Here is an 18,128-nt window from a genome sequence, read left to right as displayed (position 1 = left end):
TCTTTTGATGTCAGTTTTGGATCCTGGGGCTCTCTTCCAAAATAATCTTGCCCCCATTGCCATTTTAACTTTGGGAACTGTGCAAACCCAGCAGGCCGTGATGTACCAGAGAGCCCAGAGCATAGGCATTGGTTTTCAATAATCCCTACCCATCCCTGCTGGGTCAAAAGGACAGCAAGAATACGTCGGCCAAGGATTGTTCAATGGGTTAATGTGTCATATGCTCTGAATCAGGGCAGAGCACAAAGGAACATGGTTGTGGGAGGGTAAAGGAGCTCTGACTAGTCCTGGTGCTGGCCTCATGGCTCACCTGGTAGTCAGGGTCAGGAAATATTACCATGAAATATTGTTATTATTGTGTTGTTTTTAAAACTGAAGAATTAAGTGACAGGACATTGACCAAGACAAACTCATTATAGAACTGTGAAAATGAGAGACTAAATAAACCGTGGTACGAGAGCCCGTACACCTGGTTCCAATTTCCAAAGCTTTATTAGTCTTCTGTACCTGAGTCTGCCCAGCAATCGAGAAAGAAAAACGATGCTGCAGCCCTCAGAGCAGTGCTTTGGGGCAGACGGACACACAGCTTGAGGAGGTTTGAGTCAGCCACAGTTCCTTAGCACAAATCATTGTGTGCAAAAAGAGTCTAGGCACCTTGCAAAAAAAGCAGCACCCCTCTCTTTGTGTGTAGACTGACCCAGGTGAGGTTTACTGGCTGCTGTGACTTACCAGAGTGTCCATGCCCTGATGCAATATAGCAGAGCTTGGTTCATCTGATGGACAAGAGGCAGAAACGCTGCAGGGAGCAGGTGTCTCCCCTAGGCTGCTCTGTGGCACAGTCAGCAGGAGCTCATAAACCTGCTGGACATATTCAAATCTTCTTCTGATAGCCTGGTCCTGGGGGCCGATGTCTATATTCTATGTCTGTATCTTTACGTGCAACATCTCAGCTGGAAAACTCAGCCCTGGGCTGGGGTGTGCCAGAAGTTTGGATTGCAGCACTCTGTTTCTGATCCAGCTGCGTTTATAATAAAGGCTATTATCGTGCAACAAAGTGGACGTGAGGGACATCCCATCTCTTCCGTTTCCAAGGAACTCTTTAGAAATGAAGCTGTGGGCTGGTGGCGGAGCTCTGCTCTCAGACCTGTGAGAAGCTTAATTGTGCCACATGGTGAGAGGAGCTCAGTGCCTCCGCTTCCTCTGTTTTACGGTCCTCTGTGACAACAGATAATTTTTCCCATGACTTCACCTTCCTCCTGGAGAAACACCTGGTTTAGGTTTTTATTGATATTGCCAATTCTTTCATCAACTGTCTTAGGGGAAATGAGAGGAAGAGGCTTCAGAAGGTGGTGAGTTAGTGGCCTCACCATGTTCTTCTGATCAGGCAAATTTGATGGGGATCAATCCAAAGCTTGTTGCAAGGAGCTAACCTCCCTCTGCCTTTTGCCCATTCACCCTGCACATGGTGAGGCTCATTCAGGAGCCCGGCAGCATGCAAGAGCAGCCACCAGTGGGAATGAGCACAAGCAAAGCTTGATGCAAACTTCCCCACATCTCAGTTTTTCTACAAGGGTAAAAGACAAAAATCCTCCCTGGTGACACTTGCAGAGAGTGGCTTTGCATGCCAAGCCAGTGAGAGCCACACAAAGCCAATGCAATGGCAACTCAGAGCCTCTGCTTACCCTGGCTGCCAGGCAGGAGAGCCAGGTTAGCTGGTGTCTGCGTCTGTCGTCGTGTCCTGTCAGGGTCTGGTGCTCTCGGGATGCAGTCCCTGCATTTGCAAGGCGCAGCTAACGAGAAAGTGGAAAACTCAGATGCTCTTGCAGCAAATTGATTTCACCTTTGAGTGTTTCCATTGCTTCTGTTTCTTTTGTTGTTGATGTGAAGCCAAATTCTGCTCTCTGCTGTGAAGTCGTTTCCCTGGAAGTGCACCCGGGTGACTCCAGCTGGCCCTTGGCCATGGTACAAGATGTCCATGAGGCCAGGTCATGTTCAGCAGGGTTGTTTTGTGTCTCTCTTTCCATCAGGGGGCCCACTTCTCTACAGTGACGTGAAGTTTGTCTACAACTCGCAGCAGCTGAATGGCACCCAGCGAGTGCTGCTGGACAATGTCATCTCGGAGGAGCAGTGCCGAGAGCTTCACAGGGTGGCCAGTGTGAGTGGCAATGCCCCCGGGAGGGACGTGACTGCCCCATGGGATGAGTCTTTGATGCCCTCACCAGCATTTCTGCTTGTCAGACCTGAATTTTATCTGCTCATGGGGAGGCTCTGGGCTTGTTCCTTGCTCCTGGGCATTGCAAATGATGCTGTGATGCCAGTGGTGAGTGGTCAGACACTTAAGGCACCAGTAACTCCAGCAAAGAAGCTGCTGGTCCACCTTACATGGTGCAGCAAGGATGCCACAAGACAGAGAGCATGCAGAGAGAGCTTTTTGCCCCAAAAAGCATTGTACACAAAGCCAGAGGATGTGGATGTGCATCCACAAGGCTGGTGGAGCTTTCTGATCTGTTGGTGACTGGGCCTGGGGCAGAACAGAGGATGCCCAAACTTCCCCAGTCTGCAGGTGGGCAGCTGTTTTCCAGCATTTCACAGTAGATCGTGTTCATGGAGAGCTGCAGCACCTTCCCACCCCTCTTACCTGTCCCGGAGAATGCAGCCCTGGGGTATTTTAGGAAGAAGGTCCCAACTGCTGCCATTGCAGCTCCTTCTCCCCTGGGGAACCAGCTCACCCCTCACCCGTGTTCATGTCTTTCCTTGCAGGGGATCATGTTGGCTGGAGATGGTTACCGGGGCAAAACCTCCCCCCACACCCCAAACGAGAGATTTGAAGGAGCCACTGTCCTCAAAGCCCTCAAGGTAGAGCTCCCTCCCCCTCAAATCCATGCCCTCCTCCGCGGCCGGCACGGCGCTGACCCCCTCGCCCCTTGTCCCTGCCCAGTACGGCTACGAGGGCCGCGTCCCGCTGAAGAGCGCCCGGCTCTTCTACGACATCAGCGAGAAGGCCCGCAGGATCGTCGAGTCCTACTTCATGCTGAACTCCACGCTCTACTTCTCCTACACGCACCTGGTGTGCCGCACCGCTCTCTCTGGTGAGGCTCGGGGGTGTCACCAGGCCGCGTGGGAGGGTTTCAGTCCCCCTTGGGGGGTGACGGTGTGGTGAGAGGGGACACAAGTTGGGGAGTTTGGCTGTTTTGTCTGATGCTTGAACTGGTGGCCAAGGGCTGGGCAAAGTCACTGTCCCCTCAGCTGCAAAAGGCGGGCACTGCTGTCCCAGACAGCTCTCTTCTGGGGTGTCTCTTGCTGTTCGTGTCTCCAACTCTCCCTCTTTTCTCCTCTCTTCTCTTTCCCCCTCTCATTGTTCCTTCTCCTTTCCATTCCCCCAGCTCTCCATCTCTCCTCCCAACAGTAACGAACAAACAAAGCTGTGCAGGTCTCACCCCTCAGATCTGGCTTTTTCTCTCCAGCATTTCCTTTCCTCCTCTCACCTGTGAACACCTGGAGTGGGGCCGGGCAAGCTCCCCGTCCCACATCAGAGCCCACAGAGTGTGGCACTGCCATCTCATCCACCCCATCTCCTTCCCCCTTCTTCCTCATGGCCCTGCCTAGGCCAGCAGGAGAGGAGGAACGATCTGAGCCACCCCATCCATGCTGACAACTGCCTGCTGGACCCCGAGGCCAACGAGTGCTGGAAGGAGCCTCCTGCCTACACCTTTCGGGATTACAGGTAGGAAGGACAGTGCTGCCCCCAGTGCCCTCCCCAAGGCTGGGCACGCTGCTCCAAGGCTGTAAACGCTAAAGCGGGTACATCCCAGCAGGTCGTTTCGGGTGGTAACAGGCATCACAGCTAAGCTTCGAGCCAGCTTTAACTCTAAAGTCTCTGCAATATTGTAGGGCCCAGCTGTGGCCTACAGTACTGTACCTCTGTGAGGTTTTTGGGTGCAAAACAGGAGGGTGAAAGCTGGTGTGACCCAAATGTCCCACCATTTTGAGAATTGTCCCCTAGTCAAGGAGCTATCTGCTGGTTCTCAGCTGTGGCTCCAACACAGGGGCAGTTTGGGCAAAATTGCTCTGGCTGATGGGAGAGCAAGTAGAGGGGCTCATCCACCCTCTCAGAACAATAGCCCCAGAGGAGCCACCTCCACAGGGCTCTCCTGCTTCTTCCCCCAGTGCCCTCCTCTACATGAATGCAGATTTTGAAGGCGGCGAGTTCATCTTCACCGAGATGGATGCCAAAACCGTGACGGTGAGTTGGTTTGTTTTCCTGGCCGAGCTGCTGCGAACTGAAGGTGGGAGGTAATTTCGGAGGCAGCTCCTGTGTCCTTCCTGGTCAGCCCAGGGGCTGTACCTTGCAGGCAAGCTGCCGATGCGGGGCTTGCACCACCTCCATCGGGCAGAGGGATGGCTGAGACAACCGGCAGGGAGAAGCTGCTGGTGCAGGCTGAGAATTGTCCCTGCCTGGAGGACCGCTGAGCTCCCACCCCATCTCGTGGCCAAACATGAGGTGATGCCGATGCCTCAGTGCATGCACAGTGCCTCTGTCCTTGGCTAGTCCTGTCCTGCATGAAGCAGTGGCCCTGGCGCTGTGGGACACACTGCAAAAGCCTGGCCTGGCCCAGGCCTTGCTCCAGAGCGGGTCACAGCTGTGGACCACCAGTCCCCAAGAAGGATGTGGCTCAGGCACAAGCCCCCATTTCTGCATGGGGCCATTTGGGAGGCCGGGTGCCCCCTCGGTGCTTGGGCATCGGGTCTAGGCACTGTGCTGAGGCTCTGGAGTCTGGAAGGTGCTGGAGAGCACATTGAGTCTACCCAAGACCAGTGCCCAAGGGTTGGTTTTGTTGACACGTCTGTCCCTGAGCTCCTGCAGGATCCCTGCTGTGGACCCTAAGGAGAAAAGTGAGTGTTACTGACACACTGTGAGCTGTGCCCAAAGCTCGTCATGTCCTCCTGAGCAGCTCACGGGGTCCTGGGGTGATGCAGAGACACCCAGCTGGTCACAGACCCACAGGGAGCCCAGACACAGCCAGTCCACGCAGCCGTGCCGCCCTTTACCATCCTGTCATTGCCTATTTTCCTGCAGGCATCCATCAAGCCAAAGTGCGGGCGAATGATCAGCTTCTCGTCGGGCGGCGAGAACCCCCACGGGGTGAAGGCAGTTACCAAAGGGCAGCGGTGTGCCGTGGCTCTCTGGTTTACCCTGGACCCACTTTACAGAGAGCTGGTGAGTCCCTCCAGCATCACGTGAAGGGAGCCGGGGGGAACCCAGCATCCCTGAGAGACCCAGAACATCCCTAGTCTCCAGTCCCACCACATCTCTTTTCCTCCCATCAAACTCCCCACAGCAGCATTCCCATCAGTGGCACCCCAGGACGTGAGGAGGGAGGAGCTGTTAGGAGACCCCAGAGAAGTTTTATACGATGGCCCTGTGCCCCTGCCGTGGCCCACGCAGCGCAGGGCTGGGATGCTGAGCGGGGTGCTGAGCGGGATGCTGAGCAGAGTGCAGGAGGGCTGTGTGCAAGGCTGGGGCTGGCCATTTCTGACACCTAGTGGCCAACATCCTGATGAACGGGAGCACCTTCTGCGATAAAAGACCAAACCAAACCCTTGTGCCTTTGCCTTGTGAGCGCCCCATGTTGGGCTAGCTGGTGGGCTATGAAATTTTGGGAGAAGCTTATTTTAGACATGCACCTTGCTGTCTGTGCATTTTGGTGCCAGCTGCAGCTCTTCTATGCTTGGTGCATGTGTGGTAGGTGATCAGCCTTGCCCGGGGAGCTGGAAATCTTGGTAGGCACGGAGGAGATGGTTGCCTGTGGCCACTAATGAAGTGTGAGAAGGGACCTGCAGTGCATCAGCTCTACCCCATCCATTTGGGAATGAGGTATCGAGGAGCAAAGTGATTGGGTTCCTTCTGTCCAGCAAATCCCCAGGACAAGTCCCAGGCTGTGTCCTGCCCTCCTGGCTGCACTGCTCAGATGAACTGTTTGCTGTGGATGCTGCCAACAGGCTGAGATGCTGAATGAGCTGAGGGCAGGCGCTGAAACTCTGCTATTGTGATTTCTTTCCTTGTCCTCTTGCAGGAGCGAATCCAGGCAGATGAAGTGATCGCGATGTTGGACCAGGAGCATCTAGGACCCAGTGAAATGAACATCAACCCAAAGGATGAGCTATGAACTAGGCCAAAGACTTTTTCTATTAAATATTTATTTAATATTGTTAATCTTATTAGAACCTTTCTATTTTTGTACAGAGATGCTGTATAAATTAACAGGTTAATATGATTGTGGAGTTTTCAGGAGTGCCTCTTCTGTGTTTAGCACAGCTCTTGCTGGGACCCCTCATCCCTGTGCCAGCATCTCCTGCTGGGACTGACTCTGCTGCTGAGGTTCCCTGTCCTTCCCTAGCAATGCTCAGGATCCATTCAGGCCCACTGCACCCCCTTTTTTAATTCCTCAGCCAGAAGATGCTGCTTCTCTTTAGCCTCTGCTAGAGAAATGTCACAGGTGTGCTGACGGACCCCTCTCCCTGTCCCTGCCAAGAGCTGGCTGAAGACTCATCAGTGCTGCCCTGGGAGAAACTGGATCACCAGTTGTGGCTGTTCTTCCCATCCTGGAAACTGCTCCACACCCATCCTGTGAGCTGCCAGCCCCTGCTGCTAAAACCAAGGTTAAACTTCATGGTCTCCAGGTGCATGTTTAAAAGCAGCTGCAAGTCTCAGGGATGTTACAGTGCCATGGTGTTGGATGGTCACGATGCTGCTTTGTATGCTGGGTGCCCTGTCTGCATCTTCCCATCCTGACGGTGCAGAAGCTGCAGCTGTTTATGGCATGGTAGCATCTACTTGCTCAGAGTATTTCTGACACAGTCTGAGGGTGTTGCTGTGAAAGCACACGCTGCTTAGCACAAGAAATTTACCCTGCCAGCACCTGCTGCTGGCCTAGTAAATCATGTCTCACCCACCATTAAATTAACTCCTGTGCACGGGACCAGAGCAGCCCCCACCTGAGTCACAACAAGCACGGAAGTCTCAGAACTGCCTGCACCCCAGACCCAGGGACAGCTTTCATTTTGACCCAACAGCTGCTAGAAAGCAGTTCCGAAGAAGCAGGCTGCAGCAATCCTTGCTGTTGCATTTCCTGCAAGGCTGCTGTCCTCTGCAGAAAGCACGCCAGGGGGCTTGGCTGGAGCTCACCTCCCCAGGCAGCTTTGCTTAGCTCCCTGCTGCATTGGCTTGGTGTTGTCTCAGTCCTTTTCTGCTCTCCTCTGCCAGCTCTGGCATTTCCAGGACTTAAATCAGGTGGTGTCCTCTGTCCCCACCACACTATTGCCTCCCAGGCTTGGCTCCTGCTTGCTGCGCCCTTGGCCCCAGTTTGTGCTGCTCCCCTTGCAGGCTGGGGTTGGTTTGCTGCTGCGGTGGTTAGCCAGAGCTGTGTCTAAATCCAGGGGAAATAAACTAAACTAAACTAAACACAACATCAGGCCTGTCTTTGTCTTTCTTTATCCAAGCAGGAGAAGGGGAGATTGGGGTATGCGCTGGGTGTCTCGTGATGGTGCCTCTCCCTTTGGGGTTCCTGGCCCCAGAAACACACATCCCATGTGCTGGGGGAGCATTAAAGGGTGCAACTTTTGGGGACTTGACTGCAAACACGAGCGACACCAGCCCTAAATCCCAAGGAAGGGCAGGACCCCAGGCAGCCTGGGCTGTGGCACTTGTCCCTCTCTGTGCCACCAAGAGCTGCCTGCGGTCGGTGTTGGGCTGCAGGAAGCAGGAAAGCAGCAACTCAAAGGCACTTTTCCTGTTTGCTGCTTAGCCAGCTCTCTGCTCCAGCCAAGTCTCACTCAGAAGAGGATTTTTATTTCTGTGGCAACAGCAGAGGTGGGCGCCAGGTTTATTCATACACCGTAGCCTGGTGGGAGCGAGGCTGGGCCACGCACCAGAAATGCAATGTAGGTTTTGTGTCTCTTTTGTGTCAGGGTGGCCTGGCCACTGAGAAATGGCCTATACCGAGGCACTGCAATGAAGCTGATGTGCATTTCAGAGCAAGCCTGGCAGCTCCATGGCCAGCTCTGAGCTCCTCCAGCCTTGGCTGAGCCTCCGAAAGGATCCCTGGCCCTTTGTTAGATGTGCCCCAGATCTATCACCCACAGTAGGTGTGGTTGGAAAACGGAGATGCACGAACAATGTCTGGGTTTCTTGTTAACGGCAGCGTACCCCTCCTAGTCCTAGCAATATATGCAGGCTGGATTAGCAACGTTGATTTATGACAGTGGAAAAAAAAAAAAAAAAAAAAGGGGGAGGAAAGCTCATAAAGGAAACAACATAATAGATTTCAGAAGCGTTTGAAAACAATGTAAGAGGCTGTGTGCGCGCTTGGGTGCGGCACTCGCTCTGGAAGTGCTGCAAAGCGAGGTGCTCCTCGGTGCAGGTGCTCCTCGTTAGTGAGGATTTGGGGTTTGCTTTGACAGCCATGTGTCCCCGAGCCCAAGGTGGTCACCCCTTACCTGGGCTGCTCCATGCAGGCAGCTGGGCATCGGCAGCATGAGGAAGCTGCGGGCAAAAGGGATGCCTTCGGGTATTTACAAATTCCTGAATTCACAGTCAAGGCTGAAACGCCTAGAGCTGGTGGTGTACCAGTGGCTACAGAGGCTAATAAAACCTGGGCGTGCCCATGGGCATTAGCCAGGCAGGCTTTGTGGTGCTAATTTTAAGCCGCTGAACCTCCCCGATGTTGCTGCGGAGGCTCAGGGCCATGCGGACATGTCAGTCTGCAGCAGCCCTGCTGGGTGGTGACTAACCCCCATTAGTTCCAACCCGGGGCGTGATAGGCTTATAAACCACCATGTAGTCGGACCTTTTGTATGTGCCCTTTATTTCCAGGAGCCAGGCTGACGGCCCAGAGGCGTACAGCAGCGTACAGCAGCTTTGCTGCCTACTGGAGACCCAGGCACAAGCCCTGCCAGCAGCCAGCTCAGCTGAAGACCCCCCCAGCTCCATCCCACCTTGCGGCAGCATCCCTCTTGCTGCGTTCTCTTCTCTGCTCTGGTGATGGGCAATTCAGGTGGCACCGTTTCCCCACCAACATTAAAGGCCGCCCAGTCTCCAACCAAGGGTCCTCCCAGCCCAAGGTGCTGCTGGTGGGAGGCAGCAGAGCCTGGACACATTTGCCAGGTGGAATTACAGCTGCCGAGTGCCTGCGAGCAGCAGAGACTTGGCCAGGAGATGTGAAGGAGATGGAGTTTGCACCAAGCCCTGTTCATCCCTCCTGGTTAAACCAGGGTAGAGCCAGCCCAAGCTCTCACAGGCAGCCCAACGTCTTCTTCCCATGAAAATCCATCATTAAAAAAAAAAAAGGATGTTTCCTCCTGTCCACACCCTTGGCCAGCCTGGGGGGGGAAGGGGGGGGGGGGAACAAAACAGCTGGCTCTAATAGTGCTGGCAGTGAGATAAAAATGGGCTAGTCACGCTTTGGGGAAGAACTTCTTTATTAAAAAAAAAGGAAAGAAACATGCACGTCTTTTGTTTCTGCAACTGGTCCTACGCCCACACCCCACCACCTACCCGCAAGAGCCACCTTTTCCTGGAGGAAATGTTGCAGCTTGTCTGTGCATCAGGGTATGACCCTCAACAGCGTGCTCTTGCCCAAGTGCAGATGGGTGCATGTACGTCTGTATCTGCATGTATATAGATAACACTGAGGATGGCAGGGCCCCCACGGCCTCCTGGAGCACAGCTCCTCCATCCCTAGAGCACACAGCACACCAACAAACTGCTGTCTTGGTAGGTCTGGTGGATGCCATGTCCAGCCCGGCATTACTTTTATCTTGTTTTAAACATATGGTGAAAGCTGGCACAGGATTTTTTTCCTTGTCCTTTTGCAAATATTTATTATATGAAAAAAAATTTTAAATGTCCCGGCCACTGTCCAATCCTTCTGAAAATATACCCAGCACAAGATGGGAACTTGGGAAAGCAAAATAGGCAACTGGGAGAGCTGCCTGGCCCCTCTTGCATTGGTCTCAGGGGCAGGGCAGAGAGCAGGGGCCCTCTGAGGAGCTGGGGGATGCAGGGGTCCCAGGGGTGACCAAAGCTGGGCTGGCGAGCGGGCAGGCTTGGCAAGAGAGCAGGACATTAATGATCACTTCCAGGGCTGTTTGCGTAACGAGCATGGCAGTTCCAGGAGGTATTTCCTGAGGTTGAGCAGGGCAGGGCAGGGGGAATTAACATGAGCTCAGTTTAGCTTCTACCCCTCCTTTATTTGTAATGAGATTAACGGCGGAGATGGCAGCGGCACCACCGGGCTGCAGCCGCGATGGGGTGAGCCGATAAGCAGCCTCTGCGCTGCCTCGCGTGCAAGTCCAATGGCTCTGCTCCCAGGGAAAAACACCAGAAAAAAAAAAAAACACCACATTTTCTTGGCTTCAAAATGGCTGTAAGGTGGCTTCGCTCCCAGGTTTGGGGGAAACTTAGCATTGTGCTGGCCCAGCTGCATGGTGGCCTCCCAGCACTGCCCAGTGCCACCGCTGCCTCCTCACAGTGCTCCTGCTGGAAGCATCATCTGAAGGCCAGGCCCTGCTGGAGATGGGGCCACCAAGGTGGTTTGGCAGCTCCAGCCCTCCCAAGTCCCAGAAATGAAAGCTATCGCTCTGACGGCAATGAGGCAGGAGGTGGAAAGAGCTGGAGAAGCACCCCCAGTGCTTTAAGCGTGCTGTAGCAAAGGCCGGGAAGAAATTTTTTTAGGATCCCACTCATGGCTTTTAAAAGAGGACAATGAGTCCCCTTTGGGTTGTGCCCCAGCCCCGATGCAGGAGCTGAGCACGGAGCTGGCCGCATCGGGATGTCCCCAAAAACCACCAGCAGTGACAGGCGCTCCTGCATGGCCCTATGCCACTGAGCCCCATCAGCCTGGGCCCAGGCACCACAGGGACAGGAGCCTGGTCCCGGGGTGGGGGACGCAGGGGCTGCCGCCACTGCCACACAAGGGAAAACAACCCACCAGCGTCTTAAAAGCAGGTCGGTACCCCCAGGCTCCCGGGGGTTGTTTGTTCACCTTGTTTTGTTTCGACACCTCATGTGCGAGGCTGGGCGCTGGCATTTCACTGCTCTGATGGTGCCAGCACTCAGATTGTTTCATTTGATTTGCCGGCCAAATGGGGTGGATGGGTGGAGACTGAATTTTCCCTTTATTTTTGTTTTCAAAAAACCCTTCTGGCCCTGGGTGAGGCAGGAGGAGCTGAGTGGTTTCATGTCTATCTGCTCCGTGACAGTTACCTGCCTACAGCTCCTCCGAGCACACAGGCTGGGTGCAGGGCCAGGCAGGGAAAGCCCTCAGCCACTCCACATGGCACTTTTTCCCCTTTTTTTTCCCTTTTTTCTCCCCCTCTCAAGAGCTCTGAAAGCAGCTCTAGTGTGAGCCCATCACTCCTTGCTCTGCCAGATGTGTTTCCACAGCTGCAGGGAAGGACTTTGTCACCAAATGTCACTTTCGCCCTGAGGAGCTCTGAGCTAACACCTTTACAACAGCCATCCCCACACCCAAACATGGTTCTCATGGACAATTAGGGGTGGGAAAAAGCATACAGGGACCGTTGCCTTGCTGTGCCCTGTGCTTCCCCAGGTATTGAACCCAGCTCTTGCAGCAACTCCACCATCACGTTCCTCCTCTGCTTGCTCGAGTTTCTGCACCGGGAGCTGCAGCATTAGCCCTGCAGCCCGTGACTCCACTTTCCCAGTGCCTTGACATGGCCTGGAGCTGTAGCAGCACTGCTTGGGAGGAACGAGCACAAAGCCACAAATCACATTGCTCTGGGAGCCCAACGAATCTGTAAGGGTTCCCCTTGAGGTGCAAGGTGCTGCATCCTTTCTCCCTTTCCACGCTAATTATGCTGAAACAAAGGCGGGACGTGCAGTGCCACGAGCATTACCCAGGCAGCGAGTCCTCCACCCAGCAGGATTAGGTGGGCGCTCTTGCTCAACCACCGGCGCCACAAGACGAATGATAACAAACATCTCCTGCTCTCCTGATGGGCCCAGCAGCAAAAGAAAATTTCCAGGTCAGAAGCTGCTGCTGGGCAGCCCATGCCCGAGGCAGTGTGGCGGAGCTACCAGCCCTCAGCACCTCTTTGGACCGGCTGTGAGCACCACCTAACAGCAATGCCAGCACAGGGTGCTGCTGCCTGCTGCCTTGGGCTCTCCCCTGTTGCCTTCAGAGTGAGAAGTGCAGCTTGCTGCTGGTACGTCCACCTGCCCAGGAGCCGGCACTGCTGCTGGTGCTTTCTTCAAAATATCTTAGGGTTTTAAGGAAAAATACAAGAGGACTCTTTGCTTCCCCCTCCCTCGGCAGCTGTGCATCAGTCACCATGCTGCTGGGACACGGTAGCCGTGATAATCAGGCAGTCATGGGCTAATGGGATTGATGGCCAGAGGGGTCAGGTGCAGGGCCCATCTGCACTACCCATGGGAGGGGAAAAAGGGCAGGGTGCTGCATGGGAGCACGGGCCAGCTCTGGAGCATCACCCAGACCTTCGTCCTGTCCCACCTGGCAACCCCAGCCAGCATTGCTCCTCTCTCGCTCACAGCCAGCCAAAGCAGCATGAACAGAAGAAAAATCCATCCCAGGATATCTGCCTGTATGAGTATAGACCATTTTCTGTAGCTCAGCCTCACCGGGTCTGATTTGCCTGTCTCAACCTGCTGAGAGCCTTCTCGGAGGTATTGCAGATGCCCTGGCTTAACCAGGCAGGCAGGGGTTGACCAAGGTGCTCGTGGGGCCCAGCATCACTGCACAGGGAGCAGGAGGAAGGCTCAGCTCTCCTCCTCTTGGAGGTGTGAAGCAGAGCTCGGAGTTCTGCAGCGTGTGCTTGGTGCTTTCCCAGCCCCAGTCTCTAGCTGGGCTTCGTCCCCTGCAAAATGCCAGCAGCCCTGTGCTGCTTCCTGGCCAGGGGAACTCCACTACAAAACCACAAAAAAAAAAAAAAAAGTTAAAAAATGAAATTTCCATCAGTTCTCTCTGCTCCTGAGGGGGCCACAAAGTGCCTTCACTTCCACCGCCCCACCTGCCCACCTCCACCTACCTGCTGGCATCCCCGGCAGGGCTTTCAGTGGCATCCAATTTCCTCACCTCCCAGGCAAGTCTGAAATAACCCCAGACAACCACTGCCCATGGCCAGACCGTCCCTGACTTGTCTTAATTATTCCTTGCTAATAGCTTTCCCTAAGGTGAGACAATAAGGCTGGGTGGAAGGCGTTGCCCCATCCCCTCGCTGGGGCTGGCCGAGTCACCGCTGCCAGAGCTGAGCAACCCCAGCGCGTGGGGGTTCGGTGCGTGGGATTTTACCATAAGCCCTCAGCCTTCAGAGCAGGGCACAGCCCAGCCAGCCGGGAGCAGCTAAACACTGGCTTCCCCGTGCCCCTAAAACAGCAGTGTCAAGTGAATAATTAAGCAGACATAAAGGGGGGAGTATAAATTATAACAGCAGTAACGGTCTTGCTGCCCGCAGCACTTCATGCTGGACGGGAGCTTTCCTGCAGGGAGAGCGCAGTAAGGTCGCTGTGCCCTCAGCGACAGGCAGGCACGGCCACAGGCTGCTCCCACCCAAACTAAGCCCTGCTCAGGGCTTAGCAAGGAGGTTGTGGCGTTGGGGCTGAGGACAGAGCCAAAACACCAGCAGGGAAGGGATCGGCTCGTGCTCAGCAGCGCTCAGGGCGGCTCGCTTGTTGGTGTGCAGGAGCCCTGCATCACCTTCACAGGGCCAAACACAGGGAGAGGGGCTGGGCTCTGTGCCACGGGCCCCTCGCCGTGTGTTGGACGTGACCCTCCAGCTCCTTTTTGGGTGAAGGACACCCCCACAACACTGGCGAGCACCTTCAGGTTGGCATCTCCTCCCCAGGCTCAGCGCCAGCTGCTTGACCACGTCCTTGGCACAACGGGTGGATGCATTTATCTTGCATTTCACCATGACGCATGGATAATTTGATGCAACAGTGCATCCACCCACACCTTTAATTAATCAGAGTTTTTTTTTTTTCTTCTTCACATAGTGCTGTGCAATATTTTGTTTCCTAACAGCCCTGCTACAGAGGACTGGGATCTGTTGTAACATTTCTTACCCAATTGCAGCGCTGAGGGCTATGCAGCCAAGACGTTGGATCACATGTGTAGAAATCTTCAGCATTGTCTCCAGAGGCGATTTCCAAGGAATCAGAAGCCAAATGAATCAGAAGCTCACAGAAGGATTGGGGGGGGTGGGGGGAACACAACAAAAACATAAAAACAAAAAACAACCAAACAGAAAAAAAAAATCAGACAAAAGCAACTTCAGGAGGAAAACGGAAAGAAGTCAGCAGATGTCCTGGGGTGCTGTTGAGGAAGGCCGGGAAAAACTGGAGGAAATCAGAGGCTCTCCTGGAAAATTGGAAAACACTGCTCCAGGGCACATCTCAAACTCCTTCCAAGGGGCCTCCCCAGCATCTTCCCTTTCAGAGCTGCTCATCTTGCAGCTGCTGGCAGGGCACTGAGAAGTGCAGCTACGGCCAGGACATGGCCAGGTACGACAGAGCTAGGAAATACTCAGACTGAAGCTGAAAAGAAACGCCTGACATCTGCATGTCCTCACCTTGCAGCTGAGCAGCCAGCTCACACCGCTGTGCGCACCAGAGCGGTTTGGGCGCCCTTCCCTCAGGTCTCCCTGTGGGCCACAGCGGGGACCTGGAGGCCAGGGCTGGGTTGAGCAACGGGAGCACCTCGGTGCGAGCAGGGAGCCCATGTGGGCTTAGCATGACCCTGGAGACTGGATCCTGCAGGAGCACTGCCAGCACAACATCCTCACCGCTCAGCCTCTCCATCTCCTTGTAAAACACCCCCATGGCAAAGCCCTGCGCTGCGGTGGGAACCTGCCCGCTGCTGGGGGCTGCGCTCACGTTTGCCCCCAGCCCTCCCAAAAATCGCACGTGGTTCCAAAACAGGCAAGGTGAGCTTTTAAAGCACGCGCCAGCAAACTGAGCCGGAGCCAGCAGCCCCAGAGGGGAGCCCCGGAGGGGGAGGCAGCACCCCGCGGAGCCGTGCAGGTGCACAGCGGGGTGCTGGGTGCCGCGGGCGGGTGGGCCCTGGCGGGGTGCCGGGCTCCCCACCCAGACTGGCTCAGCTGGCTCCTGCGGTGGCGTGGGAGCCCCGAGCCGGCCGCCGGTGCTCCAGCCAGGTGCTGCAGTGGGAGTTCCTGGCTGCGGCGTGCGCTCCCTGCAAAATACCTGGTGGTGTTTTCTCAGCTGGAAGAGATGCATATCGCTGGGGCAGCGAGGACCTTTTCTGCAGCCGAGGTGCTGCGTGTGTGGAGGGAAGGTGGAGCGCGTCTTGCCCTCGGGCTGGGCACGCGGGATGCTGCTGCAGGCTGGCCGGGGCTACGGGGTGATGCTGCACCGGGGAGCTACACGGGGCTGCTTGCCTCCAGCCAGCCTCCTGGGGTGGGTGAGCTCTGGTTCCTGAGGCAGCTTTTGTCAAGCCAGGGCATAGCTTCAGCCTTTTGGCACCCAAGATCTGCCCGGGGTGAGGGCAATCAGCCCTGCTGCTTTGGCAGGTGACAGCTTCACGGCTTTGCCTTCTGCCTTTCCCATTGGTGCCGGTGCTGCCTGGCACGGGCACAGCTCTGGGGGATCCCTGGGTGCACAGCAAAGGGCAGGAGAGCAGCACCTTTCCCCAGGTGCAGCTACAACAAATACTCCTCCAAAACCCCCATAGGTCACTTGTTTATCCAAGCCACGCAAAATGAATACCCAAGAGGCACCGAAACAGCTCCTGCGCGTGGGATGGGTTTTGTGTGTCTGTGTCAAAAACAAAAAACAAAAAACAAACAAACAAACAAAAAAACAAAAGCCGGTTCTGGAAAACACGGCCACGGTGCTCGGAGAGGAGCGGCCCGGGCAGCCCCGTCCGTGCTGCAGCGGCTCCGGGGAGCCCGGAGCGCAGCCCCGGCAGAGGGCAGTGGTGCCCGCCCGCTGCGCTCCGCTGCTCTCGGAGGAAGCCCCAGCGACAAAAGGAGCCGAGGAATGCGGGAGCGATCTCCCCTCGTCGCTCTTTTTTTATTTGTTTAATTAAAAAAAAAAAAAAAGTATTTTCTTTTCCCTTCTGCTGCTAGATATTCATTTCGAGAATATTGGCTGTAAAAATCGAATAGGAAAAGCACCAGCTCTTCCCCAGGTCTCCCAATTTTTTTTTCTTTTTTTTTTTTTTTTTCTCTATTTTTCCCTTTTCAGCCCCTGCACCAGTTTCTTCTCTGCACGCGGAGCCCCGCAGCCAGCTGCCTGCCTGGCACACGGCTCTGCCGTGGGAGCTTCTCTCGCATGGCAGCCCCGAGCCTCAAGACCTCAGCAAAGCTGATTACAGGGACAGAGCCGTCCTGCTTAATATTAACAAACAAACTTCGTCTTCCCTTGACCTTTATGCAGGCAATAATGAGACCACATCTTCCAGGGCATGATTCAGAGTGGGAAGCTAATATGCTCTGAACGGCTCCCCAGGGACTTTCTTGCCACTGATGGTGCAGGGAGCCTAATCTCCTACCCTAGGCAGTTGGGAGAGACAATGTAAGCATCTCCCTTGTATGCTGTAATGGTTGGTATCAGCCCAGCTGCCGGTGAGTAATTGCTGAGCACGCCAGAAGGCACCCACCTCATGTTGGAGCACGCATCCCCACCGTCGGGGGAAGTGGCACAGCCAAAAAAGCCACTGGCTGCGGTGCTTAATGTTGGTGCTGAATGCAAAGAGCCGTGCACCACAGTGGAAGTGAGAAAAATCATCTGAATGCTGCATGAAGACCCTCCCCAAACACTTAGAGCTATCGGGCCGATATCCAGATGCCTGTGGGCTGTGTCGGGTGTTGCTGGGGGAGCGGAGTGATGCCCCTTGGCTTCGGTGCTGCAGGCACCCGGTCGCCGCACGCTGGCCCCAGGCTGCCACTTGGTGCTCACCCAGAGCCCAGGGGCAGGCAGATGCAGCCCCCCACCCCGCAAGCTGTGTGTCTCCTGCCCCCTCCCCTTCTACCCCCCAGCAGCTTTTCCTCTACTCTTCCCCCGTTGCAGGCATCTGGCTTGCTTCACGCAGGCAGAGCTGATGGCTCCTGAAACACAACACACGAGTCTGTGGGAGTGTTTACAAGGAAGTCAAAGCATTTTAACAAAACCAGCTGCCTCTTCCCCCTCCCAAAAAGGAATCAGACCAGCATGTCTGTGGGGATCCTGACGGCTGAGCCAGGGCAGCACCCAGCTGTGCTCACCCAGCAGCCGGGCACGGCGCGATGGGCAGCCCCCAAAGGCAGGAAGAGGGGGCTGTGGAGAGGATCCAGACCCCACTACAAGAGACACATGCAAGTAAACACATAGGTGCACAAAGCCAAAACCACTCAGGCCCACAGAGCTGATATTAACACCTTGTGCTCAAGGGATAACCTATCTAATCCAGAGAACATGAGCGTATAAAGGAGAGGGACCAGCATATGGGGCCCTGAATGGGACAGCAAAGTTGCAGCAAAGGGTTACTGCCATATACCCCTAAGTAACATATTGGCACTTCATTCCTAAGGAAGTAAGCTGGGAGAAGGCTGCAGCTAGTCCTTGCTGACAGAGTATATAGGTAAGTTTCCTTCATGTTCGTCTGACCTTCACAGCCAATGTATCCGAGCATCTACAAAAAGGCTCCAAAACTCCGGCCTCCTCCCTCCGCTGTGTGCTCAGGAAGTCAATTCACTGCTCTCTTGGGTCACAGAGAGCCAGAACATCTCAGGCCCCAGACCCCACCAGCTCCAGCCTGGCTGCCAGGCGAGGCTGTAGTGCCCAAACCGACTGCCGAGGGCTCAGCACAGGCACAGCCCTCGCCCAGGTGGCCACGCTCACCAGACTGCACAGGGGAGCTGAGCAGGACTAAAGCACTGGCCTGGCGCTCAGCTCCATGCAGCAGTTGGTACGAGCTCCACGTTTCGTAGCTCAGCACATCAGAAGGCCAAACAACCCGAGGTCGCACTTGGTGCTAGGGCTGGCTGACCAGGGTTTTCCCACTGAGGAAAGAGGCAGTGGGGGAAGCCAGATCCTGAAATCCCCCCACTGGCAGCTTTGCCATCAGGAGGGAAGGAGATTCTGCACAGGACAG

General features: G+C 55.1%; 1 protein-coding gene across 1 annotated transcript in view; it reads left to right on the top strand.

Annotated features, from left to right (window-relative positions):
- The window catches only part of P3H2 (prolyl 3-hydroxylase 2), a 66,471-nt gene extending 59,004 nt beyond the window's left edge, over nucleotides 1-7,467 (top strand). Inside the window, exons 9-15 of the mRNA XM_080604049.1 lie at nucleotides 2,028-2,155; nucleotides 2,761-2,856; nucleotides 2,939-3,089; nucleotides 3,607-3,724; nucleotides 4,168-4,243; nucleotides 5,078-5,218; nucleotides 6,075-7,467. Of these exons, the coding sequence (XP_080460175.1) occupies nucleotides 2,028-2,155; nucleotides 2,761-2,856; nucleotides 2,939-3,089; nucleotides 3,607-3,724; nucleotides 4,168-4,243; nucleotides 5,078-5,218; nucleotides 6,075-6,167 (803 nt within the window). The 3' untranslated portion in view covers nucleotides 6,168-7,467. The remainder of the gene's footprint in view (nucleotides 1-2,027; nucleotides 2,156-2,760; nucleotides 2,857-2,938; nucleotides 3,090-3,606; nucleotides 3,725-4,167; nucleotides 4,244-5,077; nucleotides 5,219-6,074) is intronic.
- The last annotated feature ends 10,661 nt before the right edge of the window (nucleotides 7,468-18,128 follow it).

This window comes from Anser brachyrhynchus (assembly GCF_964034855.1).
Source record: "Anser brachyrhynchus genome assembly, chromosome: 9".
NCBI lineage: Eukaryota > Metazoa > Chordata > Aves > Anseriformes > Anatidae > Anser > Anser brachyrhynchus.
Note: the sequence above shows the minus strand (reverse complement) of the source record. Positions and strands in the feature narration are given on the sequence as shown.